This window comes from Ascaphus truei, chromosome 21 (assembly GCF_040206685.1).
Source record: "Ascaphus truei isolate aAscTru1 chromosome 21, aAscTru1.hap1, whole genome shotgun sequence".
In the NCBI taxonomy this organism is placed as follows: Eukaryota; Metazoa; Chordata; class Amphibia; order Anura; family Ascaphidae; genus Ascaphus; species Ascaphus truei.
The window spans coordinates 6,188,310-6,207,242 of NC_134503.1; the positions used below are offsets into that span (position 1 = coordinate 6,188,310).

Below are 18,933 nucleotides of genomic sequence, written 5' to 3' on the forward strand. Positions count from 1 at the left end.
TTGGCTTTCAGTCATAAGAAACTTTGTAACCAGAGAAATTAAAGTGGCCATTGGGCCTCCATACCCTGGTTTATTAGTGGGTTACCTTAGGAGGGACGCAGCAAGACACTTGGGTTCAGATTAATTCCTAGGGGTTCACAAACTCCCCCAGTACCATCACACAAGGGGCAGATTCATCAAGCGCCATTGTGGCTTCGAGTCCCCAACCCGGCGTTAAATCCTATTCAAATCAATCGCAGTTAATGCCAGATTGGGTGCTCCACCCCGTCATGGCGTTTTATTCATCTCATCCTTTGACACGGTTCCTCCTAGTACCATCACACCGTGACCACCAAGTGCCGTTCCTCTTTTGATTTTCTCGCCTGAAGTACCCCTAGCTTTTAATTACAAACTTCCAAATCCACTTTAAAAAAAAATAAACACAAATACAATTATCTGAGAACCCCCCCCCCCCTCACCCCACCACCTATTTCTAGAGCACAAACATCATTAAAATCTTTCTCTTTATTAAACTAGGCAGCATAACACTTTCTTTTTAAGCCGTTTTGACCTCTGGCCACGCTCCGTGTTGAAGAACATGAATAATTCTACCTATATATTATAATGAATCAACGAGCAAAACATATATAACGGTAGCAAAGTTGTCCTTTGTTGTACTCCAGTTCTCCCTGTAATGTTAGAGTTGCAGTGGGGATTGTTAACTCTATATTGTGATGTGTTGTGTAGGCTCCCAGCTGAATATCTTCCCCACTCCATTCCCGGAAAACACCACACTTTGTACAAGAACCGGCAATAACATCCGCGTGACACAAAACCTAATTAGCGCAACGATGGACTAAGGCATTGCTTTGCTGGCTAATTATCTCTAAATGCAGATGAAACCTTATCTTGCATGTGATCTTTCCATGAACCCTATTTTGGGGCTGGGGAATTTGTAAAGCTCCCTCCTTAAGGATCGAAAATAACACAGCATTTCCAAAAGCATTACCTACAAGAGATGGTCTCTTCCAGACTGTGGTTCATTCCGGCTAGGAGGAAAAAAAAGACAGGATGGTAAAATCTCTTCTGGTGAACTGTGCCCCACATGCAAATTTGAGGCGTATTCAATAAAGTGAGAGTGCCGATTCTACACAACCGCTCGGAAAGTCCCACATTTACATGCATTCGGTAGTCGCAAAATCAGCACTATCGCACTTGGTTGAATAAACTCAAAAATGAGGGTTTCAGAGGGAAACGACAAAGATTGCACGGTCAATCCCAAATCACAGCAGTAAAGGCTCAAAATATGTCAATCACATTCACGGCCAGCACGTGCCAACTAAAATTCTATAGCTTATCTCCCAGTGTTTTTCAACAGGGGTTCCCCGGCCGTCCCTAAAGGGTTCATGCAATTTTTTAGGTCATTTTAAAATGTACCAGATGCAGAACGATTTACAATGTATCTGATCTCAGACGCGCTATTAGAGAGGGTTGGGGTTCCTTACAATGCATCTGATCTCAGACACGCTATTAGAGAGGGTTGGGGTTCCTTACAATGCATCTGATCTCAGACATGCTATTAGAGAGGGTTGGGGTTCCTTACAATGCATCGGATCTCAGACGCGCTATTAGAGAGGGTTGGGGTTCCTTACAAAGCATCGGATCTCAGACGCGCTATTAGAGAGGGTTGGGGTTCCTTACAATGCATCTGATCTCAGACACGCTATTAGAGAGGGTTGGGGTTCCTTACAATGCATCTGATCTCAGACACGCTATTAGAGAGGGTTGGGGTTCCTTACAATGCATCTGATCTCAGACGCGCTATTAGAGAGGGTCGGAGGTTCCTCAGAATTTCACAATATAATTAAAGGGTTCCTTAACAAAAAAAAAGTTGAAAACCACTGTCATATTCCATCACTGATCCTGATTTCTGCACCTGTTGCTCCTTGTCACCATAACTGTCTTGTTTTCTTAGTCACCATCTTGGCGACCTTTTTACTTACATGTTAAATGCTGTAAAAAAAAAAAAAACCTGGGGTGTCGGAGATCGCGTATATTCTACGAGTTTCCTTGAGGATAGTTCCCAGTTATAAAACAAACATATACACAGTATTATTAAAGTAAGGATGCCTTCGTTTAACTCCTCTTTAATAAAAGTTTCTATGAAAAGATCGAATAAAGGCCTTCAAGTTTAGCAAAAACAATGGTCCACAATGATTGTCTTATCATTCGGCGTGTCACTGCCAGAGAAAACCGCGGCGCCCAGTAAGATGAGAGAACGTACAAGCAAGTTATTGAACCCCCCCCAACACCCCCCAGTAATTCCCAGTTCTGCGTCTCCGTGAAATGTCAGAATTCTGCCCCAGGCCTGGAAAAATATACAGATCAATGTCGCAGGCATTAGAAACGCGTATTGAGAGCAAATTTCCCCTGTCAACGATGGACGGTTTAAAGGTCCTGAGGAGAGGACTCCGTGGACTCTTGTTTATTCTCGGCAGGCTGAATGTCGTCCGGATAACGTTTGATGGCTGCCGGTGGTGAACTTGTTTTCATGCTTTGGTAGCTTTGTGAGACAGAATTGGTGCTGCTGCACAAGGGGGAAAAAAAAAGGCATTGGGGTCTTCTGCCCAAACCAACCTCAGCATGTTCCATGGTATCGGCTTTTTGCCCTACTGCCTGCAGGTATCATGGAAGGCTTCTAGGGTCCGAAAATCCCTCCACGTGGGTGGCAGCCCATCCTGCAAGAACTTCCCGCAGCGTTGGCATGGCGCCTGGAACAACTTGATGTAACTTCTTAACCAGGTCTGCAAGAGAGAGGGATGGGGGGGGGGAGGAAACAGCATAAAGAAATTTAAGATCAAGAATCCAGAAGAGGCTCCTAATGTCACCCTGCCTGTCAGCTTTAATGCTCCCAGTGAGGGAATGATGCTCTTTGGCACAGATCCAAGCAAAGCACACTGGATTCACAGCAACAGAAGCGTGCAACATATAGACAAGGTCGCTAGATAGCCGATTTCAAAGCTCTGTCTGTGTTTAGACTTTCTCTGGCCTCATCCAACTTAAAGCAGCCGCCCGTCTCCAGGGGCCTGGCAGATTTACTCCCTAAGCAGGTCCTGCTCTTAAAAAGATAAATACGTCATTAGACAAATCCACCGTGATTTTCTCAATCCCTACGTTTCTAACATGACAGCCTCTAGACTGCACTCTGGGGAAAGCGCCATTTTAACCCCCCGAATACTTCATCTTTCTAACGCTTATACATATTGAACGAAGTATCGGATTGAAAAATAATGTTAAAAAGAGCGAGAAGAGATCGATTGAAATAAGTGAAAAGATGATGACCGGCTCCCCATCTGGATTCTTGAAGCTGCTGTGACGAGCATTGTATTTTCTATCCCTACTTACGATATACAGGAAGACAAATTCTCTTCGGTCCTTAGTATGCTGGGACACCGTCTTCAAATAAATTGGGCTAAAGTCTCCTCCCGCACGGGGTGCACTTCTTTACAGCACATCGTGTGGGGGCCTACATGTTTTGCACTTGTTCACTACTTTTCTTTCCTATGCAGCTCTTTATATCACACTGTTCTAATTGATTTAATCTCCTGCCTCCTTTGACTCTGTGGCTACGACGGTGGATCGATTCAATCACCTTGGGCCATGCACCAGACCAGTTGGCCACTTGAACGGCCATGAGATAAACACTGCTGTCTTAATTCTATTGGTAATTAAGAGATAGCTGTATTTTGCTAGCACCACTGCTTAGCTGATTGGTGAATGGACCACAATATTGACACTTTCATTGAGTATCTGTCAGGTCTCAGCTGGAGGTTTAACCAAATCAATCTAGGGACCCCCTCACGTTAACAAACAGTGTCACCGGTCTGCTCTGCTCTTGGTTGGGTAACAGAGACTTTTCCGCCTGGCAGACCTAATCTGAAGAAAAAACTGCCTCCAGCAAAGACACTGGGGTTCAGTTCTTTATTCGCTCCCCATATTCTTACATTTCACTCTTTCAGCACTGGAGAGAATTAGTCATTGAAAGGCTTGCAATTCATTGAAAGTGCTATAGTTTTAATAGGAGAAAGGCAGAGCTGTAGCGTACCCAGCTATGAACTTATAATTTGGCAGGCACATTGAACACTGTCCCTAAGAGTATACAGTTTTATTTCCAAGTCTTATGACTAGTGCTACAAAGTGACATGGTCACAAGGAACACACACACACACACACACACACACACACACACACACACACACACACACACACACACACACACACACACACACCAATGTTCTTAACCTGAGGCCACTCTTCTTACTTGAGATTATCTCCAGAATGTTTAATGAAAAGCCAATGGCCCATATTTCAAAGTAGCTTTACTACGTGGCATCCAATCAGTGGAAGACATGTCAAGTCGGGAGGGACACTTCCTTACCATGAAGGATCTGACCACCACATCTGGCATCTGTGGCAGCTGGTAATGTAGCAGGGCGGTTGTGGCATGATCGGTCACCTGAAAGCAGAAACAGAATGGGTCCAGAAGACTGTACTAAACAGAGCACAAGGCGCAGCCCTTTCAGCGCTGGATACATGTGCAATACATTGCACGCAACCCTGAAGTCATGTACGACGAGGTTTGGGACTGCACCAAAATGTTGGTCACCAGCAAATTGGTTCTGTACACTTTGTTACCCAAATATACAGAATGGAAAAATCCCTCATCAGCTCAAAACACGAGGCCCCGATTTAATATGCTGTGAAACGGCTTCCCAGTGCCCGAGAAGAGTTTATCTCCATTCAATTGAACGGGAATAAAATCTTTGGAATCGGAAATGTGGTCTCCGCCGTCTTGCCCCAACCAAGTCTCTGCCTGCATTGTGCCACCAGTGTACCCTTCGCCGCCGCTGGACGCACCGCTGCCGGCCGTCCCGCCAATAAGGCAAGTTAATTTAAGGGGTTTTAGCAATTAGAAAAGGGGGAGACCGATACGGGTCTTAGGGAACGGGGTTAAGGTTTTTAGGGTAAGGGGCAGTGTTCGTATTAGGGGTGTTTTTAGGGGGTTTACCTTGGCGGGCATAGCGTCCGGAGGAGAGGTGTCCTGATGGCAAGGTGAGTGGCAGCTAAACGCCAACGCCTGTGACCAAATGTCCTAGACTGTAACATTTCCACCAGCGTGGGGAAGCAACTTCATAGCCCACTAAATATGGACTCATGTGTGGTATCTACATCCAGTACACACAGTCATTTTAGACTTTTATACAAAAGTGCTGAAACAGGGCGTTTTCTGTTGCTTATACATATATTACATAGTTACATAGTAGTTACATAGTAGATGAGGTTGAAAAAAGACATGCGCCCATCAAGTTGAACCTATGCTAAATTTAGACGACAGATACTTTATCCTATATCCCTACTTACAGTATATTGATCCAGGGGAAGGCAAACAAAAAACCCCAGTGACACATCATCTAATGATATCTCATAAGGGGAAAAACCAATTCCTTCCTGACTCCAAGAGTTGGCAATCGGATTACTCCCTGGATCAACATCCTTCCCACGTTCACTTATTTGGTATATCCCTGTATACCTTTCCTTTCTAAAAAGATGTCCAACCTTTTTTTGAACAAATCTGTTGTATCTGCCATCACAGCCTCCACATGAATTCCACATTTTAACTGCCCGTACTGTAAAGAACCCTTTCAGTTGTTGCTGGTGAAATCTCCTTTCCTCCAACCTTAAGGGATGACCAGAGTCCTTGGTTGCAATAATAACCACTATAAGAGAGTCTTCCACCGATCCGCCAACCCATCCCACTGTCCCGTCTCACACGGATTAATCTGCAGGTGAAGAATCTAGGGAATGCAGATACTAACTGTGCCACTTTTTGTGTCCTAATTTGAGCACGGAAGGGTATTTGTATGTGCTGTATTACACAATTTGTACTACAAAACCGTCACAGTCACAAACAAGGGCCGGTTTTCTCGGAGAATTATTTGACACATCTAGAGAGTGCAACTCTCTGGCGAAATCCAAGCCTGCGGGCAAAAGCGCTGTCAATAAGAGAGACGGCCTTTATCCGTCCAAACAGAGAGAACAGAATGAGCAAGAAAAACACAGCAAGATCAATGTCAAATGGGAGGCGGAAAAGAAGCAGAAAAAACATTGAGCTGTTTGAGCTTTCAAAAGAGAGAGAGAGAGCGAGAGCGAGAAAGAGAGTGATTGGGAAACAAGAAAGAAAGTTGCTGGCGAGAGAAATGAGAACTGAAGAGAGAAAGTGGGAGGGACCGTGTCCAAAGAGATGTGGGTAGGAGACAGATCAATGGACACCAGAACCAGAGTAATAGGTTTATCATCACAGCAGTCAGACAGTGTCTCACAAAAGACGTGTTCCGGAATGTTCTGCTTGCCTTCGGAGCCTTGTTTGAAATAGTTGTGGGTTCCAAAATACATTCCCTATAATGCGCTCGTCACCACCGTCCCAGTAACTATGACGAATCTTTCGGACGGAACACAAGGAATTCTCTGCCCCCCTGTGGCATTTAGGTAATACAACTCTCGAAGTAGACAGTAGAAAAGTGATGCGATGCCCATAATAACAGGGTGATTAAGGGTCACCAGTTGTGATACTGTCACTTTTCTGGGTATTACTCTGTACTAGAAAAACTGTATTTCAAAAAGACAGCTCCTTATGCCAATGGGCAAGAAACCACCTCCATGAGTGGCAAGAACACAACATATGTTGTGGGTTCTACAGGGTAGGATGTCATTGTGCATGTGAATTCTACCATGTACAGCGCTGTGCACATATGCACATTATATACACCAGGGGTGCGCAAACTTTTTGGCTGCGCCCCTCTGCCTGCTCTCCCCCCCTGCTCACGCCCCCAACCCCTTTACCTTTTCTCCGAAGTTATGTGAAGTCGCGTTGCCATTTGACCCCACGGCATCATTTGACTCCGTGATGTCATGGCGTCGCGTGGCCAGAACCCGCCGGAGACAAGGTAAGGGATATACAGAGCCCTCGTGCGCTCTCCCTCAGCATTTAAATGTTGTGGGGAAGAGCGCGGGGCCTGTGTAAGCGCCGTACCCCACCCCAGTTTGCGCACCCCTGATATACAGTCAGTAGACGCGAACATTTAACCTTCATATAACCAACCTAAATTGGTTATTTCATTCTTCTCGTGTTTCCCCGATCCCTTTTTTCCGATGCGGTTTTTGTTTTTTCACCCACCGCACTAGAAATATACCAGACACTTGCAAATAACTGTACAGCAGTTACAATAATCTAAGTACTTTCGTGCCGTTTCCTATAAAACGGTTCTCACCTAACGGTGACATATCAATATGTGGCATGAGAAAATGGATTTTACAAAAGGAAAAAGAACCCACAGAAAAACGACTAAATTCAATTAAAAAAAAATCGGTTGCAACTTTCTATCTCTTTAGCCACGAGCTGGAGCTTCTGGGAAAACAGATGGTGGGGCAGCTTTGTGAGTGACCATGAAGCTGAGCCCTTGTTCACCTTGAGCAGATATCATCGATAGCCCAATCTATCTGCCTCATGAATGCATTCATCCTGCACCACGCTGGCCCTACTCGCACATTATTGATGAGAATACATTTTCATACATTACATGGTCATTTTGTCTTTGCCGTTGCGAGCAGCGCTCCCCGGCACCTGCCCCTGTGCGGTTTGGAAACGCACCAATCCCGTGGACTTTATCAGCCAAATGTCTGGAAATACAAATGCCAGCGCGCTTGGTTCGTCAATGCCTGCCCATGGGGACCCCCTCCTGGGTAACACTGGGGGAAGCAGGTTCCCAGTGACCTCTACATCTTTCTGCCATGTGAAGTTTGGAAGAATAGGGCAACTCTGGGCTCTTCAGATGTTAGGTTATTATCTCAGAGAGCTCCGAAATACACTGTTCTGCACAACCCTCTAGCAGTGAGAACGTGGACCCCCCTTATATTCCAATCGTCCCATTGCTTATCAGTACTTTTTAGATACCTTCACTCATTTGTATTTTACGTTCTACAATAGGGGGGCTCAACTCCAATTCTCAAGCCCCTCCCCCCCCCCCAACAGGACAGGTTTGCAGGATTTCCCTGCTTCAGCAGAGGTGGCTCAATCTGACACACAGTCTTCAACCTGTGCTAAAGCTGGGATATCCTGAAAACCTGTCCTGTTGTGGGGGGGCTTGAGGACTGGAGTTGAGAGCCCCCCGTTCTAGGAGCTTCATAACACATTACAACCCATTCAAACCTGATTAAGCCTGTAAGACTTGCATCACCCCCCTCTTATAAACTGAAACGGACATCCGTGAAATGGTTAACACCGAATCGGAGACTCTAATCAGGCTAACCACCCAACAGTGCATTCACAAGCGTCTATCCATCATCCTTTTTTGGGCTGTGTGAAGCGCTGTGTGACACAGGCTCTTGTATTTATGCTCTCATATCATCTATTCAATTCTCAGCCGACTACCTGGAGTTCCACCAAACAATAAGCACACACACACACATACACACTTCTTCTTCTTGAATCCTTTTCTGTAGAGCGGCACAGGTAGGCTGGCCAGGCCTTGGCACAAAGGGCGGTGGGTGGTTAGAGGTTCCAAACAGTCTCTTTAATCGGCAGAGTGGAAATGTCACCTTAATAAAGAAAGGAAAGGAATGCGTTTTCTTCCCCATGGACCACAGGGAACCTTTTCTTCCTCTATGGTAGCAACCTTCCTTTGTGAATAAATCTCTTTATTCCCAGCATCCATTGTCACAGACCCACCAGAGATCGGCTTGCTGTATACAAAGGGAAACTGCGAGGGAACGGCCTCTGCTCCCTGGGACGACGCTCATGAGCACTCTATAGTGTGCAGTTAAGTAGACCCCACAAATTAGTGGTAATGGGATCTGCTCAGCTTCCACCCCAAACTCTCACTCGGGCACAAGCTGGATTGGTACCCGCTATAAGCAGGATACTTTGCAGGCCACGGACATCACACCACCTTTAACTCATTCTGTGCTGAAGTGGCATGCAATGCATTAAGAGGAGAAACCTTTACCTCTTTAAGGTGGAAAGAACAACTTAATTGAACAAAAGGCAAAGTTGTGAACAAACCCGGTAATTAAGACTTCGCAGCCTTATGAAGGGCACAGCATGATAAGCCTGGCAACAAGACGCTATCATTCTTTATGCTGAGATGACTTATGTGGCTTTTGGCAAATGAGGGCTCGGGATTCAGCCACCTAAAATTAGCCAGCGTGCATCTATTTGGTATAATTGGCTGCAATAAGGAGGCTGGATAGGCTCACAATCATTTGTTTACCCAATTCCTTTACAGCCCTCAGAAAGTATAATACAGCAGACTCCGGCGTAGGCCACGTCTAACAATTGATTACAGTTTACCACAAATGTCTGAAAAAGGCTGCTTCTATTGTGAGCCCTGGATATATGTTTATGTGTGTGTATATGTATATATCAGAAGGATCGTGCGCTCAGGACGTGTAGATGGGGTATATACAGACGTGTGTGTGTGTGTGTGTGTGTATGTATGTATGTATATATATATATTTATATTTATTACACACACACACATATATATACATATATACACACACGTTTTCTTGTAAAAGGAAAGCGCTGCCAGCTCCACTGGCAACTCAGGGGTTAAATAAACAAACCGGACTAATAAGGCAGTCTTGCTGACACAGCGCTGGTTGAGAAATGAAAGGCAAAATGAATCCATCATGGCTCCGCGCGGCAGGACTGCAGACTACAGGTTTCTTCCACCCCCCCCCAATCCCGAAGTCTGGGGAAGGTCGCGCTGCGCGGTCTGCAGGCGGGGGGGGGGGGGGGGAGCTCGTTTATTTGGCTGACAGCTGTGCCGGCTTTTTAAGCCGCAACCTGGGTACATGCAGGTGTTAAAACAATGATTATTGCAAAGGGACTAGGCTGTGAGGGGTCGGTGACGGAGCCGGCCCAGAGAAGCCCCCGGGAGACGCAGACGCTGGTTATCGCTGGTGGATTTAAACAAGAATGAGAACGTCTCACTGTGGAGCGAGAGGAAGGGGCAGGTCACAAGTATCTGAGCCACTTCGCTGCCAGAGGGGCCGGCAAGTTTGCCGTAATTAAATCAACGCGGTATCGACCAAGGATTATTCGGGTTGATTCAGTGGTGTAGGAGTTACGGGTTACCTGCCAAAGCAAGGCAAATTCATTCATATTAAACCTGATCTGTGTCTGCAGGGCAAGAACGTGCAAGCAATGCGTCTTCCCTTAACCCAGGGGTGCTCAACTCCAGTCCTCAAGGACCCCCCCTCAGCTCCCTGCTTCAGCACAGGTGGCTCAGTCGTTTGAGCCACTGCTTGAGCCACCTGTGCAGAAGCAGGAACTGATTGAGCCACCTGTGCTGAAGCAGGGATATCCTGAAAACCTAACCTGGATAGGGGGCGGGGGGGGGTCTTGAGGCCTGGAGTTGAAAAACCCTTGCCTTAACCCTTTTGCTGCCAGGATGGTCGGTAATGCAGCCCCTCCCACCCCCTTCGCAGCGGAGAGGTAATGCCAAAACATACCTCTTAAGATAGGGAACGATGAATAGCCCCGTCACTTGGAAGGGTCGCCTGCTACTGGAGCACTAGGTAATGACCAAGGCTGCCGCAGCTTTGCACCACGTACAGTGGAGGAAAACCAGTTCCTTCCATTCATGATGGAGTTAAGAATTAGTGCAGGGGCATAATTAATGCTAAATTCTTTCTGCCTTGTTTGTGTCTTAGACCAACCCTGGGGTAGAGGGAATAGACCTTACTGAGATGTGAAACTCGGTTCTGATTGGTCACCCTACATGTGGATCACCTCCTGGAAGTATATTTGGGCTCCCAGATATAAAATGTGCAGTACCTCCCCACCCCATCGCATCTTTTTGGTACCTTCACTTCTCTTTGCATTTAGACTTCCTTTGCCACACTGCAACGGTAGGACGCACAGGGTCCATGAGAAAGCCCAACTTCCTGAATCCCCCTATGGAAACCAAGTAGGGCGATGGGACCTATCTTACCTTTTGGAAGACTTGGTAGTTGGACTTTGACCAGGTGTCGAGCTGCAAGAATGAAGACAACAGAAAGATGGCGGATTAGGTCATGTGTCAAGAGTCAGGTTGGAAGGAGTTACACGCACCGAACCAGGGAAATAAAACAGAGAGACGTGAGAAGGTTTCACACCGGAACATGCTACAGCTGCACCTGGCCTGGCAGTACTGTTACTCTGATTGTTACTCCTTCAATGCACAGACAGGAATGAAGTGGGTTAATCATTCTAAAACACAGGAATTAGATACTCGATCCTCATCTACTGAACCATGATCTGAACAGCAGTTAATAACAGTTAAGCACCAAGAGACAGATTATCTAACAAACCGTGTAAGCTCTTCAACCTTCTTCAGACAAAGACTTGTATAGTGTAAACTATATGTTAGAGAAAAGGAATCGTACTGCACGGGACACGATAGAGCACCGCACCTCACTTAATAACTCAAGGGCTGGCTTTATTAAACACAAATTACTTGAACATTCAAGATCAGGGGTCCCAGCACTCAAGAGCCACCAACAGGTCAGGTTTTCAGAATATCTCTGCTTCAGCAATGGTGGCTCAATCAGCAGGGATATCTTGAAATTCCGTCCTGTTGGTGGCCCTTGAGGACTGCAGTTGCCCACCCCTGTTCTAGATCATTGGTTTTAAAATCTAATTTCTCTTCCCCCTCCCCCCCCAAACAAACTCGCCCAGCATGGATCCCGCCCAGCTGCGAATAACTTTTCTCCAAGTATATTATTCCTTTCAATAAAAAGGTGAGCGTTTATAATCCGCAATTAAAATAATCACGCAGACAGCCAAGCTGTCTCACGCATGTAATGTGACGAGGGGCTCCTATCTCAAATCACACATGAAGTACAGCCCCCTTTCTCTTTACTAATGTACCCCTCCCCTTTAGAAGCAGAGGGGGACGAAAGGCCGTTTTTCCTGAAGGTCGTCCGAATGATTTCAAAGTCGATAACGAATCACAGCCTTCTTTGCATCTCATATCAAACGGGAACGGTGCCAACCCTTATTATAGAAATCCGATCCGCCCCCCCCCCCCCCCAAATGCGCGCAACGCTTGTCTTTGAAGTGGTAGGGAAGCAGGGATCAGAAATTACCCCAGAGACGATTGTGGTGATCTTTGAAGCTCTGCTTTGATAGCTCCGTGCCTTTCACTCGCTGAGGTTGGGAGGAGAGGAGCAGCCTTTCCCTTGCTGATGTGGGGGTAATTAATGAAGTCGGAGTGTTAACAGGCACTGGTGCGACTGAACAAGAGAATTCAATGAAGACGCTTAGGTTCCTCTAACTGGTACACGAGGAGAGGATGGGTTAGCGGTTACCTACAATGCCCGGGAGAGATAGGACATCTTTTGGCTTTCCAGGTTTGCTGTAGAACACAGATGAAAGAGAAGATGCCCTTCAAGTACCCAGAGGGGCAAATATGGGATGTTTCACATTAACCACAGGAAGGTATGAGCTTATACTGTAGCACTGGGGGGGCAACAGGCAGACCCTCCCCTCCCCCCCTCTTGCGGCCCTCAACCTATGTCCTCGGGCCCTTCCAACCTTCGGCCCGTTGCAAGAGTATACGGGGGTAAGGTTAAGAGATGGGTGGAGCTACAGGCCGATTGGAGAATTATAGGGCGAGTAAGGCTGCGGACATAGTGCACGAGGCGGCATGAACAAATGCATGCAAGTGTACCAGTCCTGCCATGCTGCGCGCTGTGTGACGCGCACGGCAGGGTTTGGAGCAGACCAAAAAAAAATTCATTTTTCGTGCGACGGCCGCGTCACGTGAGCGTTTCCACCAATGAGGGTGAACCAGCCTGGTGACGTCACGGCCACGCCTCACCATCGCGTGAGTGAACGGAGTCCACAAATCGCTGAGGCGACAGGCACGCAAGCAATATGGCCGCCGCCTAAGAGAAGTGAGATGGGGGAGGGGCGGGGGGAGTAAGAGAGGGGGGCAGGGGGAGAATGAGAGAGAGGCAGGGAGGAACAGAGAGAGGGGGGGGGATAGTAGGAATGAGAGAGAGGAGGGAGGGAGAGTTAGAGTGAGTGGGAGGGAGATAGATTGGGGGAGGGAGAGTGAGAGAGGGGGAGGGGAGAGAGAGGGGGGGGCAGGGAGAGTGAGAGTGATGGGGGGAGGGAGAGAGGGTGATGGGGGGAGGGAGAGAGGGGGAGGGAGAGAGGGGGGGAGTGAGACAAAGGGGGAGGGAGTGTGGGGGAGAGAGAGAGAGAGAGAGAGAGAGAGAGAGAGAGAGATAGAGATAGAGAGTGAGAGAAGACAATGAGAGGGAGAGAGAGGGGAGACAATGAGAATGAGAGGCAGTAATGGAAGGAGAAGGGGGGGGGAAGAGATCAGCACATAGGGTGGGGGGGGGTAGATTAGATGAGCGCAGAGAGGATGGGGGAGAGTTTAGCACAGAGAGGGGGGGAGACAGATCAGACTGGGGGGGGGGAAGAGATCAGCACAGAGAGGGGGGAGAGATATCAGCACAGGGAGATAAGGGGGTAAGACATTAGCAGAGGGAGAGAGGGGGGTAAAGAGCGATCATCACAGAGAGTGAGAGTGATGGTATACAGAGGTTATATTGGGCAATAGGAGGAGTTATAGGAAGGGATCATACGCAGTAATAAGAGGAGTTATGCGGAGCAGTTCTATGGCAATAGATTATGTGTGGCCCTTTCAGGGGCTGAAGGGCAGCTCATGCTGCCCACCCCTGGCTTATTGCAACAACTCTTGTAACTCCCGTACTCCCCTTTCACTTTGTCACTCGTGTCAGTGAAGTCTGCAGTGTACTTACACACTGGCACTGAAGGGGTTAATTAAATAAAACCTACCCGGGTTACGTCATATTTGCCTTCAGTACTATACACATTGTAGGGCTGAGGTCATTGGATGCCACAGAATGCATCTCCAACCTGCACAGGCCAAAACAATGACTCCATGGTGTACTGGAGTTACTTTGTTCTCCGACCCAATCTAGAACCCGCTCTTACAGAACCCGCTCCTACAGTAACGACTCCTACAGTACCGCACACACTTAAACTCCGTGTACGGGGGACTCTCCCATTGGGATTTCCCTTCCACCCAAGAGCAAAACCCTCCACTCCATATATACTTCCCTAGGCCAATCTTGGCTGCAGGTCTCTTCCATGTATATATATATATATATATATACACACACACACACAGTCTGTTACACGGATGTATATTATCCGTATACCAGATGTATACAACCAAAACATCCTTTGTTTAATAACCTTCTGAGCATGTGTGTCAACACATACTGTACACTGCAGGGTTTTTATCTAATATACAATTCAAATAGCATACCTCTTTATACAGTATGTGGAGGTAAAACAGTTGCATGCTAATTACACCTTCTATAACATTCTCCTCTCATTATAGTGTGGCCTTTGGGTCCAGCAGAGTACTGTGCTCTCTGTAATCAGCCCGTGAACCTGTTTCTCATATTAATGCTTTCCAATAAGGGAAGAAGCTTGGGGGGGGGGGAGCGTAGCAGGCGCACAGCTGACCAGTTAAAACTTCCAGAATAGAGGGAGCATGAAGTCAGGGCTTTAACCCCTTTGCATCTTGATGGAGCAATTAGTTGCACTGAAAGCTACAATGTGAAGGTTATACATCTTCTTCACATGTGGCTGTGGTGGTAATAGAGCACTGCGGGAATTCTATTAATGCGAGTTAATGGGTCTTCTTGTAAATGCACCAGTGTAAAAGTGGCTCACATTCCCTTACAGAACTTCTTGGGTGTCCCTAAACGCCCTGCTGTTCATGGATACGTTTAGGGGGAAGCTATTGCTTTAGGACTATGTGAAAGTGCAGATATGGGAGATGTGGAAGGGCTGAAGGACATCAGAAGTTGGATGACATGTCCCCAGCACCTCCACCTCCACCTCCTCCACCTCCCACCCCCCCCGTGTTGCCATCACAATAGCACAGACGTCTTAGCAAGAGTAAAGGTAAAAGTAAATCCCTGAAGGAGTAGCACTTCATAGCTACGAAACGCGTAGGATTATTCTATGATTTTATGGTACCTTTTATGCCTCCTTAACAGCCCTATAAGGTAGTTATCTGGCCAGCACTATTTTGTGTATTTTATCCCAACGCTACACCGCTCGGGTGTTCACTGCTGTAGCTACGCCTTCCGTGTGACGTCACACGGATGCGCGGACACTGAGAGGTGAATCGTCACTGCCAGTCGCCGGCCATCTTGGCTGAGACGCGAACACCTCCCTGTGTTTCCCTTGTTATCGACGCACTGGCATCTTGCTATAGAGACTTTCCTCCATTACACACATAGTGTGTTTAACGCAACCGAGGACTCTTTACATCAGTGCCGCATGTGATGTCCGAACTCGGATGACAACTAAGTGCCCTCTACACGTGATCTCCAGACGATTTGGATGCTTGTCATAAGCTGCTGTCTTCGTGAGAGACCCAGACGTTATCTGGAAACTGCAGAGGACTATCTACTAGAGGGACCTCCATCTATTGCCCACCCTGATGCCAGCTGTGTGGCAACATCGTGTATTGTACACGTATATGCGAATGTTCTTTTATATTGATGTACGCAGAATACCTACCTCCTTTTAATACTAAACACGTTTTGATATACTTCACCATTTGCGTTTTGCGCTGTTTTTCTTGTCTTAGCAAGAGGTAGCTTAGTATAGCTCAGTATGACCTCTTGATTGAGTAACTGCTGTCACCAACAGAGATCTACAAACTAGGTAGACAGAAGCCCCCTGCTCTCTACACTGGAGCTCAGGAGATCACACGGTCTCTGTCCAAGGTACTTCTCTCACAAACATATCCCAAACACTGAGTGTCTTTAGAAGCGCTTCCCATCTTATCAGTATGTCATGGCGTTGGATCCAGGACACAATGTGCGCCGGAAGGGCCGAACTTCTCACCTTGCCGTCTTCTGTGTAGACATTTTCATTGTAGCCCTTGACTATGGTGCGGTCGATGAAGAGGCTACGCATCACCAAGATTACTTTCAGCACCTTGCCCAGGGTTACCTGCAGAGGGAGAATAGAACAGCAGTCTTAAAGAGGACCTGTGCAGGAGGTAGGGACACTTCAGTGCTCTAGAGCACAGGTGGCCAACTCCACTCCTCAAGGGCCACCAACAGGTTAGGTTATAAGCAGTGTTCGACAAACCTATACATTTGCACGCCTGGGCGAGTGGATTTAACATTGTGGCGAGCTCCTATTGGCCCAAGCAGCACACGTGTGGTACTAGGTGGCGAGTAGATTCTTTTTTTCAGCGAGTAGATTTTTTGGTGATTTGTCGACCACTGGTTATAAGGATACCCCTGCTTCAGCACAGGTGGCTCAGTCAAAATGACAACCACCTGTGCTGAAGCAGGGATATCCTTAAAACCTGACCGGTTGGTGGCCCTTGAGGAGTGGAGTTGGCCACCCCTGCTCTAGAGAACATACAATGTTCTGGCACTGGAGGGATTAAACCAGCTGCAGGTTTCAACCTCAAGGTTTTTCAACCGCGCTCACAAACATGGTAAAGAAATCGGCTTCCTCAAATAAATGTGAGTATTGTATCCCCACTATCATTCTACACGTGCTGGGCTCTTTTGGCCTCGTTGTTCTTAATAGGATATTATTATATTCAAATGTTATTTAACACAGGTCTAACAAAATTATTGGAGGTGGGCCTGGGGGGTGGGAATGGATGTCAGGATCCCTTGACCAAAAAATGATGATTTTGTGGTTTTACTGGAAAAAAAGTACGGATCCTAAAAAAACAGAACGCCCTTTGAATTAAGACAGCTAGACAAAGTCGTTTGGGGACTATTCACAAAAGCGTGATCGTGCAGATCTGGGACGCGAATTGACTTGAAAAGTACCTTGCGACAGTGCTCCGATCGGCACTATCAGAGCAGAATGAATAACCCCCTTCGGTTTCCGTGGCTGTATCGGGGATGTACTGAAAGTACTGTCGATGGCAGAAATAAGATACAAATAGAGGAACACAACCATGGCGTGCGGTGAAAGTTTGTGACAGGGGGTCAGGGAAACTTGGGGTCTTCAAAGGAGTCGCCAGTCATATTAAGCCTGGATATCTCAAAATCCACGGGGTGTGTGTGTGTGTGTGTTTTTAGGGACAAATTACTCCAGTTTCTGGCCCATCCATCTGGCAGGTCAATTAGCCAGTGAAGTTCCCCTGCAGGATATTTATATTCAGCTCAGGTTTACGGGATTGGCAGAGGGATAAAGGGCTTTTTTTTTTTATCCTATAAGACGGAGGAAATGAGCCGTCTGGCACGGGAACGCGTTTCTTCCACTTGTACGATTGCCTGCCCAAGTGTGCTCTGTTCCTGTGCCAAGGCCGACGTGCAAGGTCTGCCTCGGGTCACCAAGAGAAAGAATAGCCACTGAATAGGCGCTGGCACGGAGTATGCCCAGCTGGCAGCCCGACAGCCTCAGCCCATGCTGCCCAATTGGTCTTGAAAACTATTTGGGATTAATTTAGCAAAGCCAGAGTAGTATGGAGCTGCTGTCTGAGTGGCATCATCGCTGACACGCCTGCGTGCGGACACGCAGCATCAATGGCGTCTCCGTCCTGGCGTCACTTTTATTGACACCTTCCAAAGTGCAGGCTTGTGGTGACCGTGGTATGAAGGTACAGGAGTATTTTCTGCATGCACCAGACTTGGGGACACCGCTCCCTTATTAATATTCAAACTAAAAAGTCACTAATCACTTCCCCAAAACAGCCCCGGGTCCGTTAAAGCTGCAGACCCAGCAATATTCTGCATGTGTGTTTTTGTTTAATAAATCAGTTTTGTACTATGAGAAAATACTTGTAGCATTTTTTTTTAAACAGCTCTGAATGACATGTTAATGTATTATAATGTAAGAAGCATTTTTTTGTTTCTATAGCAACCATTTACAAAGTCACAAACGCTGCGTCAATACTCCTCTGTCGCCATTTAGTGAACCCCTGAGCCGAAGCTTCGCCGATTGATCCCAGGAGAACGGATCGATCGGCAACTTAGCAAATGACTTATTGTGTTGATTGTATTGGTGCTCATATTAAAGGGGGGAAAACGTCGGCTTGGACTCTCCTGCTTTAAAAAAGTGTGAGATGCAAATGTAAGATTGTCTCCATTGCACACAGATTTAGCAGGCGTTCCTATCTCTCTGGTGTGATACATAGTATTGTGTGTCCCCTCCTCTAATCATTTATATTTTATGTTTTAATGTATTAAGATTACATTCAAAATCATATGTGGTTTTTCTTAATATATCAGTTGTGCAGCATTAGATCAGTTGTGCAGCATTAGATCAGTTGTGCAGCATTAGATCAGTTGTGCAGCATTAGATCAGTTGTGCAGCATTAGATCAGTTGTGCAGCATTAGATCAGTTGTGCAGCATTAGATCAGTTGTGCAGCATTAGATCAGTTGTGCAGCATTAGAGCAGCTGTGCAGCATTAGAGCAGCTGTGCAGCATTAGAGCAGTTGTGCAGCATTAGAGCAGTTGTGCAGCATTAGAGCAGTTGTGCAGCATTAGAGCAGTTGTGCAACATTAGAGCAGTTGTGCAGCATTAGAGCAGTTGTGCAGCATTAGAGCAGTTGTGCAGCATTAGAGCAGTTGTGCAGCATTAGAGCAGTTGTGCAGCATTAGATCAGTTGTGCAGCATTAGATCAGTTGTGCAGCATTAGAGCATTTGTGCAGCATTAGAGCATTTGTGCAGTATTAGAGCAGTTGTGCAGCATTACAGCAGTTGTGCAGCATTACAGCAGTTGTGCAGCATTAGATCAGTTGTGCAGCATTAGATCAGTTGTGCAGCATTAGATCAGTTGTGCAGCATTAGATCAGTTGTGCAGCATT

At 46.8% G+C, this 18,933-nt stretch overlaps 1 protein-coding gene across 5 annotated transcripts in view; it reads right to left on the minus strand.

Annotated features, from left to right (window-relative positions):
• Positions 1–2,110: 2,110 nt before the first annotated feature.
• MED27 (mediator complex subunit 27) overlaps positions 2,111–18,933 on the minus strand; it is a 145,296-nt gene continuing 128,473 nt past the window's right edge. Inside the window, exons 5-9 of one of the 5 annotated variants that reach the window (XM_075578723.1) lie at positions 15,992–16,099; positions 11,034–11,075; positions 8,508–8,634; positions 7,617–7,716; positions 4,418–4,495 (exon numbers count right to left, since the gene is read on the minus strand). In XM_075578723.1, the coding sequence (XP_075434838.1) occupies positions 4,492–4,495; positions 7,617–7,716; positions 8,508–8,634; positions 11,034–11,075; positions 15,992–16,099 (381 nt within the window). In that variant the 3' untranslated portion in view covers positions 4,418–4,491. Of the gene's footprint in view, positions 2,784–4,417; positions 4,496–7,616; positions 7,717–8,507; positions 8,635–11,033; positions 11,076–15,991; positions 16,100–18,933 lie in introns of those variants that run through there. The other 4 variants (XM_075578724.1, XM_075578725.1, XM_075578726.1 and 1 more) reach the window with 4 other exon arrangements.